The following is a 12,119-nucleotide window of genomic DNA, read 5'->3' as shown; positions in this document are numbered from 1 at the left end:
ACACTTAATAATTAAATGCTATATCTGCTCTTAAATGTTTAATCGGGAAAGGAAAATTCTCCATCCCAGGCTGGTATGCACAGTATCTATCAAAGGTAGAAGAACCACACCTCTAGAGATTAAATTTAAAACATCACACTGGATCCTCATTTTAAAAGGCTAGATTCTTTCCAGCCGGTGGGATACAGGCAGTACTTTTATCCCCATGTTGTGCAGGCAGGGGTTATAAAAGGCAGAGTTACAGAATTGTGCCTAGCAGAAAGCAGATCCTGTAAGCCTGATTTGGGGGTGCAGAGCTGTAAGACTGATCTTGGCATCCCTCTGTCATGGTCAGTGATATGCAAGACATAGCTGCATGGCAAAAGTCACCACCTCTCAAATGACTGCCTGTGCCTGGAAACCTTGTTAGCTGACTGTTCTAAAGAGCAGGATATTACCATGTATTATAATTCATTGCGGAGCTGGTGTTGTCATTGAGTATTTATGACAGACTGAGAAGTTCCTATGATATGTTTTAGTTTTCTTCTTTTTCCTTCTCCATCACCACTATACTAAGAAGAACTAAAGCTACAGTTTCACCTGAAAGGAAACTACATATAACAAGAAGCAATTAATTTTCAAGGATATTGTATAGAAACATTTCCTTTCCACAGAAGCTGTGTCTGAGGACAGAAGAAATAGGCCATCAAATACGCTAATAGTTTGGGGGGTTTTAAATAGTTATGCTATCAGTTTTAATGGACTATAGTATAACTTTTTAGATGAGTTCACAAAACATACGTGTACGCTTAATGTTTCAGTTGTTTTTTTTTCTCTTGAGAGAATTGATAACTCTCGAGCAAAAATATTCTTGCTGCTGCTGCTCTTGAGATAGAAATGGATATGAAGTAGTTACATGTTTTTAAAAAATGAGAAAAATGGAATCAGAAAGTGAAATGTTGACTGTTTTCTAACATAAGACATCATACGTGAAAGACTGAGTGACTGGTCTATACCCAGCTTTTGCTGTTATGGTTCGTCCCCAGTCTTGAATCAAATTTCTTTTTTCAGTAATGTTTATGATATTTCTAAAATGTTTAACAAAAATTTAAAGCTTCTTAAATAAATTGAATCACATTCAATGTAATTTTGTTTGATATTAAAATGTGAAGTCAGGTATTTTAAAGGACTAATATACATTATTGAGTGAAAGCTTTCATTTTTATCTGAAAATATGTCAAAGTCTAGTAATTTACTCTGAAAAAAAATTGAGTCTGCAAACTTCAGTATATATAGTCAGAGCAATCCAGCTGGGTAAGAATGTTATGGTAGTGTGCTGAAAATTTTCTGGAAGAGGCATATAGGTATATATAACTCAGTCCTAAGAAATACCTTTCAGGGTGTATCATTTAACTTTGAGTCCTGTTTTGGTTTGGTTTGGGTTTTTTTTCTGACACTGTAAACTGATTGTTATGAATTACTGTGTCTTGATATAAACACACATTATTCTGTTGGTGCTTTGATGTGGGCCTTGTCATGTTATTATGAATGTTCAACCAAATTGCATGGCTTGTTTTCTTCTTGGAAACTGTGCTAGAACTGCTTTTATGGAATGCTGAATTTGTGTATTATTTTATATTTTACAGCCTAAGGAGCTGGTTCTGTCTATGCTTACTAAGTTTTATAGCATCTTTGCTCTCTGTAAAAACAGTGAAATTACTTTTTCACTCATTGTAGACAGCATGGATTATGTTCTTAATTATATTTGCTGATCACATGTTACTGCGTAGACACAATCGTATAAAGATGGAATTCAACAATTAAATACCATAGCAATTAGGTTCAAACATAATTATGTGTACTCAACCAATAGCTTCCAGATACTGTGCCAAATACAACTAGAATTTTTGCTTGTATGGTCACATGATAGAAAAAACCTTTTTTGAATGTAGAAAGTGAATTAGAGTTATCTAAATGTATTACAAACCTATCTTTTTGAACTTCAATACAAAGTGATTCCAGCATAGTGTTTTTGAAAATATTTAAATTGTATTTTCAAAATATGGAAGAAATTACAATGTGTGTTTGGTTTAGATTGTGCAAATACAATTTTATATATACAGTTAGGTAATTTAAATAATGGGTTCTGATACAGTTGCTGAGAAGTTGGTTTTCAGGAGTTGGTACTCACAGCACTTTCATTTCTAAATTTGTCCTCCTTTTGACCAGGTCATGTAGTCTTCTGAGATTTGTCTTAAAGTAGGATTTGACATGTCTTCCAACTTAGATTTGTCCCAAAATATATTTATTCCTATCTAGTCTTCACCATATTTTCAGATAATGCATAGTCTTCCCCATAGCTGTATCTCAGAGCTCTAGATCCTCGACTTTTTAACAGGCAAGGTCTCCAACATACTGCTATACACATTATTTACTTGAGAAATGCTCTTTAATGCATTTTTATACCAAGACAATAATTGTGTGTGTGCATGCTTGGGGTTTGTTGTTTATTTTTTAAATATGCAGCTTAGTTTTTCTGTTAATACTGAGTTTATTCTAGTTCATGCTACAATGAAAGCAAAGTTTAATGCCTACATTGCTCTAGTGTTTCTTCTGCTATGGTGGATTTGATTTGAATCAGAATTTCTCTTACTTACCTAAGAAATAAATGAAATTAATAGCAGGAGTTCCCCATATAAAAAGTCTTGTGGAAAGCGTGGTGACCTCATTTATAAAATCAGGAAGTGAGTAGTCTTTCCTAAGTGGCTGGAACAGGTAAACTGGTTTATAAATTTATTCCTCAGGTTTTGTCTTGCTGTCTTCATTTTATGTATTGTCCAGCCTTAAGTATCTACCTACAAGAAAAGATAGTAGATGATGATACAAGTGCTGACTGTTTCTATTTGGACTAAGAATTTTTAGCATCTTGGCTCCACAAAATACCTGACTGTATAGTATCTACTAGAATGTTCATCTGTTTTCAGGTGCATTACAATGTTGGCAAAAACCTGGCTGACAAAGGAAATCAAAGTGCTGCAATCAAATACTACAGAGAAGCTGTAAGGTATTGGAAATTTTATTGCTTTAACAAACTATCCTGAAACTTCTTTCATGTTTAACATGAAGAAAATATTTAGGTATTCATTTTCATCATCTGCAGCATTGCAGAGCTAGCAATTTGCATTTCATAATACATGTCCCATACACAATAATCATCTCTTAAATTTTGAATTTCAGGTTGAATCCTAAATATGTACATGCCATGAACAACCTTGGAAATATTCTGAAAGAAAGAAATGAGCTCCGGGAAGCAGAGGAGTTGCTGTCCTTAGCTGTACAAATACAGTATGTTTAGAACAATGATAAGCAGTGTTTTGCACCAACTGAGCAGAAATTATACAATAGGATCTTATGACTGAATGCTCAATTGTCCTCTCTCATGTTCTTTTTTTTCCCAATTTGCCCAGACCTGATTTTGCTGCTGCGTGGATGAATCTAGGAATAGTACAGAACAGTTTAAGACGGTTTGAAGAGGCAGAGCAAAGCTATTGGACAGCAATTAAACACAGGAAAAAATATCCAGATTGTTACTACAATTTAGGGCGATTGGTAAGTGCTTCTGAATAAGTGATAGCTCTGACAGAAATCTGTGTGTGGGTGTGCACTGTGTATGTACAGTTCCTCTGTGCTGTTGGATGCTCACAGTAATCCAGTTTGCTTGACTTGTAGTTCAGGGTGATTTCATATATTCAGTACATTTTCCTTTTGTTTTTCCAGCGTTCTTGCTCCTTTAGTAGTTCTGCTTTTCAGGTAAAGAGGTATAGACAAAACTAGAGATTGTGGCTTTTTGCTCAAAAGGTGCCATTAATCATTTCCCAACATTTTGACTGTTTTGCAGTCATTGAGTATATTGTTAGGTAAGTAGAACTATGCCCCCCAGAAAATCCTTTTAGATTCTTGGGAATACTTTTATTAACTATTTGACAGTTTTCTTGTGTAGATTTCTACATTGTATGCTAGTTTCCCTCCCTATCCCACTGGTATATATATATCTGAAAACAAGCCTGGGCCTCAAAGAAAAGCAGGGGAAAATTAGTGTATAACACTCTTATCTTCAATACTATCATAGCATTCTTTTTACATTTCTTATTTTTGTCTTTAAAAACAAGTTTACTAGAATGGAATGAGACAGTAACAACTCTGTAGAGTCTTACTGTGTGATAGGAAAGTGAAGTAAACCAGAGTGAAATTACTGGGTTTTCTCTTTCTTTTCAAGTATGCAGATTTGAATCGCCATATAGATGCATTGAATGCATGGAGGAATGCTACAGTTCTGAAACCAGAGCATAGTTTGGCTTGGAACAATATGATTATATTGCTTGATAACACAGGTATAAGCCTATTTGAATGTTTTAATGAATAATTCAGTGTCTAGCAAGCCTTAAAGGTTTATCTTTATTTGACTAGAAGGAGTTCTGCCTCTTCTTTGGCTACCCAGACAGTCTCTATAAATACAAGAATACCTTCTGACTCAATGATTTTAAAGGATCACTTGAAATCTAGCCCATAAAATTATTTTCTAATCCTTATTTAATTATAGAAGCATGATGGTATTAAAATACCTTTTGATTGTATGCTTTGTGGTTCTTCTGAAGGCATGATCTGTTGAAAACAAAATGGAGGTTTTCTGTTGTCTTATTCTGCAGGATTTTACATTTGTATTTCTGTGATACCTGGTTTTCTTTAAAAATGCTTGTAATGAGCTATTTGTGCAATATGCATATTTGCAGCATAAAAAGTAATTAATAAGTTTGTGTTGAAAAATACCTTCTTTTTCCACTCCCAGGCAATCTAGCCCAAGCAGAAGCAGTTGGAAGAGAGGCCCTGGAATTAATACCTAATGATCATTCCCTTATGTTTTCATTGGCAAATGTATTAGGGAAATCACAAAAATATAAGGTAGGTAATGAGCTTTCTGAGTGTTGGTTTTCAGGTTTGGTTGGTTTTCTTCCAGTTCAAACTGTGTTAAGTTTCTTTTAGAAACTGAATGACCATGTCATTGTGGACTATGACTGAGACAATGAGGTTTCAATGCCCATTTCTGTCACAATATTACTGTATGATTCTGGTGGTTCATGCCACCTTATTTTAGATGGTTACAAATGTTGCTGTCTTGAAGTGTGTCAGTGGAGAGAAATAGGTCCATGAGCACACTAGAGGGCAGAGAGTCTTGTATTGCTCCACAGACAACAGGAGAGAGCCTGCTCTGACTTACAGATCCCCGTTCACGAACCGAAGTAGATGTGATCTGCTAATCCTTTTGCTTTGGGTGTGTAAGGGAAGCAAGGTTTACCATCACCCAATACGAATTCTAACCTCTTTGCCTCAGGTGTTACCTAAAATAGCAATACACAGATTTGCTAATCCCAGACTGAGGATGGGATACTTGGATAATCCCAGAAATATTATAAGAAAAAGTCCATACATTGAGCAATGTATTGAACTTTCTCTTGGATGCAATGTGCAGTGGAGCAGCCTGTGAGTGGTGGCTCAGCTTTAGCTACTTAACATTTACAAGTAGTAAATGTAATGGAACTGATGAGAATGGCTTTCCAAAAGGAATTTTATGAGCTGACAGAATATCACAGTATCACAGTATAGCAGAGGTTGGAAGGAACCTCAAGAGATCATCAGGTCCAACCCCCCTGCCAGAGCAGGATCACTTAGGATAGTCTGCACAGGAATGCATCCAGGAGGGTTTTGAAAGTCTCCAGAGAAGGAGGCTCCACAACCCCCTGTTGAGGTGAAATCTATGTGCTAGTTTGAACTCATTGTTCCTTGTCTTATCACTGTGAACCAGTGAAAAGATCCTGGCGCCCTCCACTTGACACCCACCCCTCAGATATTTATAGACATTGATGAGATCCCCTCTCAGTATTCTCTTCTCAAGACTAAATAGCCCCAGGGATCTCAGTCTCTCTTCACAGGGGAGATGCTCAAGTCCCCTAATCATCCTCGTGGCTCTCTGTTGGATTCTCTCCAGCAGGTCTCTGTCTCTTGAACTGGAGAGCCCAAAACTGGACACAGTATTCCAGGTGTGGTCTCACCAGGGCAGAGTAGAGAGGTAGAAGAACTTCCCTCGACCTGCTGGACACACCTTTCTTGATACATCCCAAGATACCATTGGCTCTCTTGGCCACAAGAGCACATTGTTGTTCCATGGAGAACTTGCTGTCCACCAGCACTCCAAGGTCTTTCTCTGTGGAGCTGCTTTCCAGCGGGGCAGCCCCTAACCTGTACTGGTGCCTGTTGTTATTTCTCCCCAGATGCAGGACCCTGCACTTGTCTTTATTAAACTTGATGAGGTTTGCCTGCACCCAGCTCTCCAGCCTGTCCAGGTCACGTTGGATGGCTGCACAGCCTGAGGGGGTGTCAGCCAACCCCCCCAGTTTTGTATCATCAGCGAACTTGCTGAGGGTACTCTCAATGCCCTCATGCAGGTCGTTGTTAAAGGTATTGAACTAAACTGGACCCAGTACTGATCTCTGGGACACCACTTGCCACAGGCCTCCAAGTTGACTCTGTGCTAGTGATGATGACCCTCTGAACTCTGTTGTGGAGCCAGTTTCCAATCCACCTCACTGACCAACAATCTATGCCACATCTCCTGAGCTTTTCTATGAGGATGTTAATGGAAGACTGTATCAAAAGCTTTACTGAAGTCAAGATATATGACATCCACTGCTCTTCCCTCATCTACTCACTTGGTCATAACTTCATAGAAGGCTATCAGATTAGTTAGACAAGATTTCTCCTTGGTAAATCCATGTTGGCTACTCCTGATAAGCTTCTTGTCTTCCATGTGGTTAGAGATGACCTCCAGGATGAGCTGCTCCATCATCTTTCCAGGGGCGGAGGTGAGGCTGACTGGTCTCTGGTTGCCTGGGTCCTCCTTCTTGCCTTTTTAAATAGTAATAATAATAAATCATACACTGTTAATATTTAGTTGTTTTGATTAACTCCATAATCACCATATTAGATATCTGAAACGGACAAATTAATAAGAAAGGTTTTGGATTCCTCAAAATCGTGATGTACTGAACTCTTGTCTCTTGGGGGGGGTTGATGACTTTTTGATAGTGATAATGTTAGCAGCACTGAAGGAGCATCTCCAAAGTAAGAAGACTTTGTGATGTGAAACTTCTCAGAATACATACATTTTTCTGCTGTATTCACTTAATGTTGTACAGCCCTGTGAGCCATTGACAACCTAGCACTTGCTTTATTTCTGTTAGCAATGCTGTAAGACACCCCTTTACTGTTTTTCAGACTGACCTGGAATTTTTTTCTCTGCACTATTTCTTTTTTCTCTACACCTGAGACTGTTTTATTATTTTAAGTTACATTAACAATGTTCCAGAAAGATACAAATTAACATCCAGAATGTATAAGGGATGAGATTATGGAGGAGGTAATTGCTGGGGTTATTTTGGTGAGTCATAACTGTGAAAGAACAGAGGATTGTATAAGTATGCATCAAAAAGTATATGCAGCATGACTGAATAAAGATCATTTATAATGAAATAACTAGAAAAAATAAGCTGAAAACAAGCTAGAAAACTTTTTCAGGTATAAGAAAAAGTCTGTCAAAATGGATTTAAAAAATCAAAAAGGAGGTAGTGATTTTGATTGCTAGCTCTGAAAGGTCATTATGCTGCAGGGGAGCATGTTGGAGAAAGTAGAAATGATGGTAGGAGAAAATGAAGCTTCCTGAATAAAGCAAAAGGAGCAGTGGAGCTCAGGGAACAAAGCACAGGGAGCAAGTGAGTATTTTAATAGTTTGGCATGGAGTAGTAGATTTGTGTAGAGGAAAAATCTTAACTAGTCACTTGCAAATGATGGGGTGTAATAGGGAGAGTAAATTAAGAGATTCGGAAAGTGGACTGAAAGTTAAGATTTCTTGTCTTCCCCCTCACCCTGTAAAAACAGAGAAGTGGATGGCTCTTTAAGGACTCTTATTTATTGAGTGTTTAGGAGGGGAGGAGGAGGGGGATGGAGACAGTCATGAAGGTAATTTTTCAGAAGGCTGCCTGGCTGTGTCTGATGTGTTGTTTAACCTCAGGCATTTCATTTATTAGGTTACTTTTTATGTGTCTGTATAAAAGTTGTTACTGTATTGGCTCTATTGCCATAAAATATTTGTTCTGGGTTTTTCTGCTACCTCTTATTTTAAAAGACACTTGAGTCAAAAAGATTTTACTATGTTATGAGAGATTTCCTTCTAAAAAGCACACAATATTCTCCTTCAGTTTTAAATGCACCTTGATTTTTCAGCAGATGTTTTTCCTAAAAAACCCCAACCCTTTATGATTTCTGTTTATATCTGTTCATGAATGATTTATTGTTCCAGAAACAAAAGCACATGAAGGATGAGCTGGTTTGATGGGTTTGTTTTGGTTTCTGATTAACATCTGCTATACTAAGTTAAAGTTCTCCTTTAAATGCTCATTCTTGTCACAACAGATGAAGAACCAAGCTATCTTTAGCTCTTCAAAAATACATATGCTCTATTTTTGTTACATATATATCTATGCTTTTTCTGTAAAAAGTACAATAAATTTAAAACATTCAGCATTTTTTTGTATTTGAACTAAAGCCAGACTACAGTTTTATGCTGTGGCCTTGGTGGCAGATGGAATGCAGTGTGCTTACTCAAAGCCTTTGCGGTCTGCAGTATGCAAGTTTCTTGGCAACACTTAAAGATTTGGTAAGATGCAGCAATTTGAAATATCACCAATATACTGCAATGTATATTTACTCCGTATATCTACTCTAATATGAATATGATGCACCTTCAGTAGCATCTGAGGGTCATGGTGGACACACCAGATTGACTGAATATGAGCCAGTAATGAGCCAGTAATGAGACAAAGAAGGCTAATGATATCTTGGGTTGTATTAGAAGTATTGTCAGCATGTTGAAGAAGGTGATCTTTGCTCTCTGCTGCTGAGGCTACACCAGGAGTTCTGTTTCCAGCTCGCAGAGGGCTATGGACATACTGGAAATAGTCCATCAAAAGGCCACAAAGATGAGGAAGGGACTGGAGCATCTTTCCTATGAGGAAAGCATGAGCCTGGAAAAGTCTCAGAGGGAAGATTTCAATATATACCTGAAGGGAGAATCAAAGAGGGTGGAGGCAGGCTCTTTTCAGTGGTGCTGGCTGACACGTCAAGAAACAGTGGGCTCAAACTAGAACAAGAGATGTTCCCTTTGAATATCAGGGAACACTTTTTTAATGGACCAGACACTAGCACAGACTGGCCAGATTGGTTATGGAGTCTCCATCCTCAGAGATGCTGCTTGGACATGGAATCTTAGAATGGTTTGGGTTGGAAGGGACCTTAAAGATTATCTAGTTTTCCAACTCCCCTTGCCAAGGGCAGGGTCACCTTCCACTAGACCAAGTTGCTCAAGGCATCATCCAACACGGTCCTAAGCAGCTGTGTGTGCTTCTGCATGAAGGCTGGACTAGGAGACCTTCAGAGGTCTATTCCAACCTCAACTATTCTGTGATTTCTGCTAGTTCATTTCTCTGCCCTGGCCAGGTCCCTCTGAATAGCAGCTCTCCCTTTCAGTGTACTGGTCACTCCCTTCTCTTAGGTGCTATCTCTAAAGTTTTTGAAAGTGCATTCAGTCCAATCATCCAAAATACTAATGAAGACACTAAACAGTATGGGTTTCAAAGAGGCAAATGCATCCAGCAACATTAATAGTCTGAGAATGATGGAGCTGATGCTTATGCCAAGGAAAGATAATGCTAAAACTTGCATTATGGAGTTGTACTCCAGACATCTGGTTCCCCTGTTCACTCCTATCCAAGTATTCCTTCTCCTGAAACAGAATGTTCTGCAAAAGAAGTTTTTGAGAACCCTAGGGTTTGTAATTTCCTTAATCTGAGAAGATGAAGGCACTTTCTGCATTAGTCTCCCTTGACTTGAAAGTGGCAGCCTCAGCCGTGTTCAGCAATGCTTTGAAAAGACCGTGAGTTTGAATTTGGACCTACTGGGAAAGTTGAGTGACTCAGTCTTGACATCAGAAATTTCTTGTTCCCTGAGGGAACAAGATTCTTGTTCCCTGACAGGCTTATTTCAGGCTTCACATGAGAAGATGGTGGAACCTAAAATCTCGCTGACAAGTTTTCTTTTTCAGTAGAGCCTGTGTTGTGTTTTGAAGGATGCAAGCAATAAAAGCTTAGCACAAAGGAAAGGCCTTTTTCCCCAGCTTATTGTTCTCACATACCTCATATAGCAAGTATGTGCATTCAGACAAAAGCCTACCACACTGAGGTAATTTTATCTTTAGGTCATTTGCCTTGAAACTGAATAGGCAGCTTTCCCTAAAATATAGCAAAGCAGAGACTTCTATGCCAAAGTAACTTTCTAAAGCACATAAACTTGCATGCAAATGAGTAAATATGCTCCATTTGTATTGGGGGGCATGTATCTTCTTTAACTTCTGCAGGAAATAATTCCCTTGAACAAAGTTTGGGAAAATAAAAATGTTTGGATTGGAGAATGAAGTTAGTGGTAAATTGTTCTGTGAATACTGGTGAGGGAGCTCAGGTTTACTGAGTAATCAGATATCAGTGGTCCTAGGAATATACATCACAAGTGGAAATACGGAAAAGACAACTTGGAAGGAAATGTGAGGAGTATTTCAGTTGGCTTGGTTTTATTTTTAGGTAACAGGCATTCATCTGCCCTTCATTGAGAACCACATGGAAACATCCATTTGAAAAGGGTTTACTGGAATACTAAAAAGTGTAATGCTAAAAACTATTTTAAAAGGAAAGGTGTCTAAAAGCAGTTTGCTGAGATACTGAATTATATTATTATTAACTCGATTGATTAGTTCGGGAAAATTTCAGTAGGTAATGTTCAAAAATACTGTAAACATAAAAAAAAAATTAACTCCATTGTGCATTTCGCTAGTGCTTAATAGCTTTCTGCTAAAATAAAAGCAGCCTGTGAAAGCATGACACTTATTTGTAGCATTATTACGGTTTTCTGGAGGCTGTAACCATCTGAGCTACAGGGTCACATGGGCTTAGAATATATTGGGTGGTATCATAGATATGGCATCATTTGGTAGGATTTTTAATTACAGTTGTTGGGTAAATGTTGCATTATTTTACATACTACAAGAGTAGACTGTCCTGTTGACATCTTCTTCTAAATTATTCAGGAATCTGAAGCTTTGTTCCTCAAGGCAATTAAAGCCAATCCAAATGCTGCCAGTTATCATGGTAATTTGGGTAAGAGCCTTTCTAACTATTATCAGCTGTATTGTTTGTTTTCTTCATATTCATTGTGTTTAAAAAAGAAAAGCAATGTTTTGAGCCTTCTTCCTGCTGGGCAGATTTCTATTTTACTTCCTAGAAAAACTGCCAGCCAGATGAACAGGGCAGTAAACCAGAAAAGCTGTCACACGATATGACAGATCAAGAGGGCTGCACAATCCAGGCCAGAGGCAGCTGCACTTCAGTGTCTGCAAATTGGTTCATTTATGCTATGCTTGTAACCTGCAATGAGCTCACCAGATAAGAGCTGCCATTTATGGCTGAAATGCAATTCATTCCTTCATCATTCCCATGCCAGTTCTGTTTCCAGGGTTTGCCCCTGCATTTGGCAACAGAACAAGCACCTACTGTCCCATCACCTAGCAAGAGACCCTCACTAGAAACAAATGCTTTAATGTTGTTTTCCAAGTGATTGGCAAGATTGCACATTATTCAACAATATTGCTAATGGAATTCCTCATTGATGTTCCAGCTGTGCTTTATCATCGCTGGGGAAACCTTGACTTAGCAAAGAAGCACTATGAAGTCTCTCTGAAGCTTGACCCCATGGCACCCGGAACCAAGGAAAACTACAATCTCTTAAGAAGAAAACTGGAGCAGTTGCAAAAGAAAGGCAGTGCCTGATGTTTCTTTTCAGGTTGTCCGTGCATGCTGTTTACGACTAATGTTACATGGGTACTCCATGTACAGGATTCAGTCGTTATTTCTCAAAAATAATACCACCACCAGCACTGCACACTTGAATGTCCAATTATGTCCTCCTACAGATCCTAACATTTC

At 38.2% G+C, this 12,119-nt stretch overlaps 1 protein-coding gene across 1 annotated transcript in view; it reads left to right on the top strand.

The window, feature by feature from the left end:
- Positions 1-11,963, top strand: part of TMTC4 (transmembrane O-mannosyltransferase targeting cadherins 4) — a 52,720-nt gene extending 40,757 nt beyond the window's left edge. The window contains exons 11-17 of the mRNA XM_054383235.1: positions 2,964-3,043; positions 3,217-3,324; positions 3,447-3,588; positions 4,256-4,370; positions 4,826-4,938; positions 11,225-11,294; positions 11,812-11,963. Of these exons, the coding sequence (XP_054239210.1) occupies positions 2,964-3,043; positions 3,217-3,324; positions 3,447-3,588; positions 4,256-4,370; positions 4,826-4,938; positions 11,225-11,294; positions 11,812-11,963 (780 nt within the window). The remainder of the gene's footprint in view (positions 1-2,963; positions 3,044-3,216; positions 3,325-3,446; positions 3,589-4,255; positions 4,371-4,825; positions 4,939-11,224; positions 11,295-11,811) is intronic.
- Positions 11,964-12,119: the final 156 nt, after the last annotated feature.

The sequence above is a fragment of the Indicator indicator genome, chromosome 1, assembly GCF_027791375.1.
Source record: "Indicator indicator isolate 239-I01 chromosome 1, UM_Iind_1.1, whole genome shotgun sequence".
Classification (NCBI taxonomy): domain Eukaryota; kingdom Metazoa; phylum Chordata; class Aves; order Piciformes; family Indicatoridae; genus Indicator; species Indicator indicator.
The sequence above is the reverse complement of the archived record's forward strand: the minus strand, read 5'-3'. Positions and strand labels throughout refer to the sequence as shown.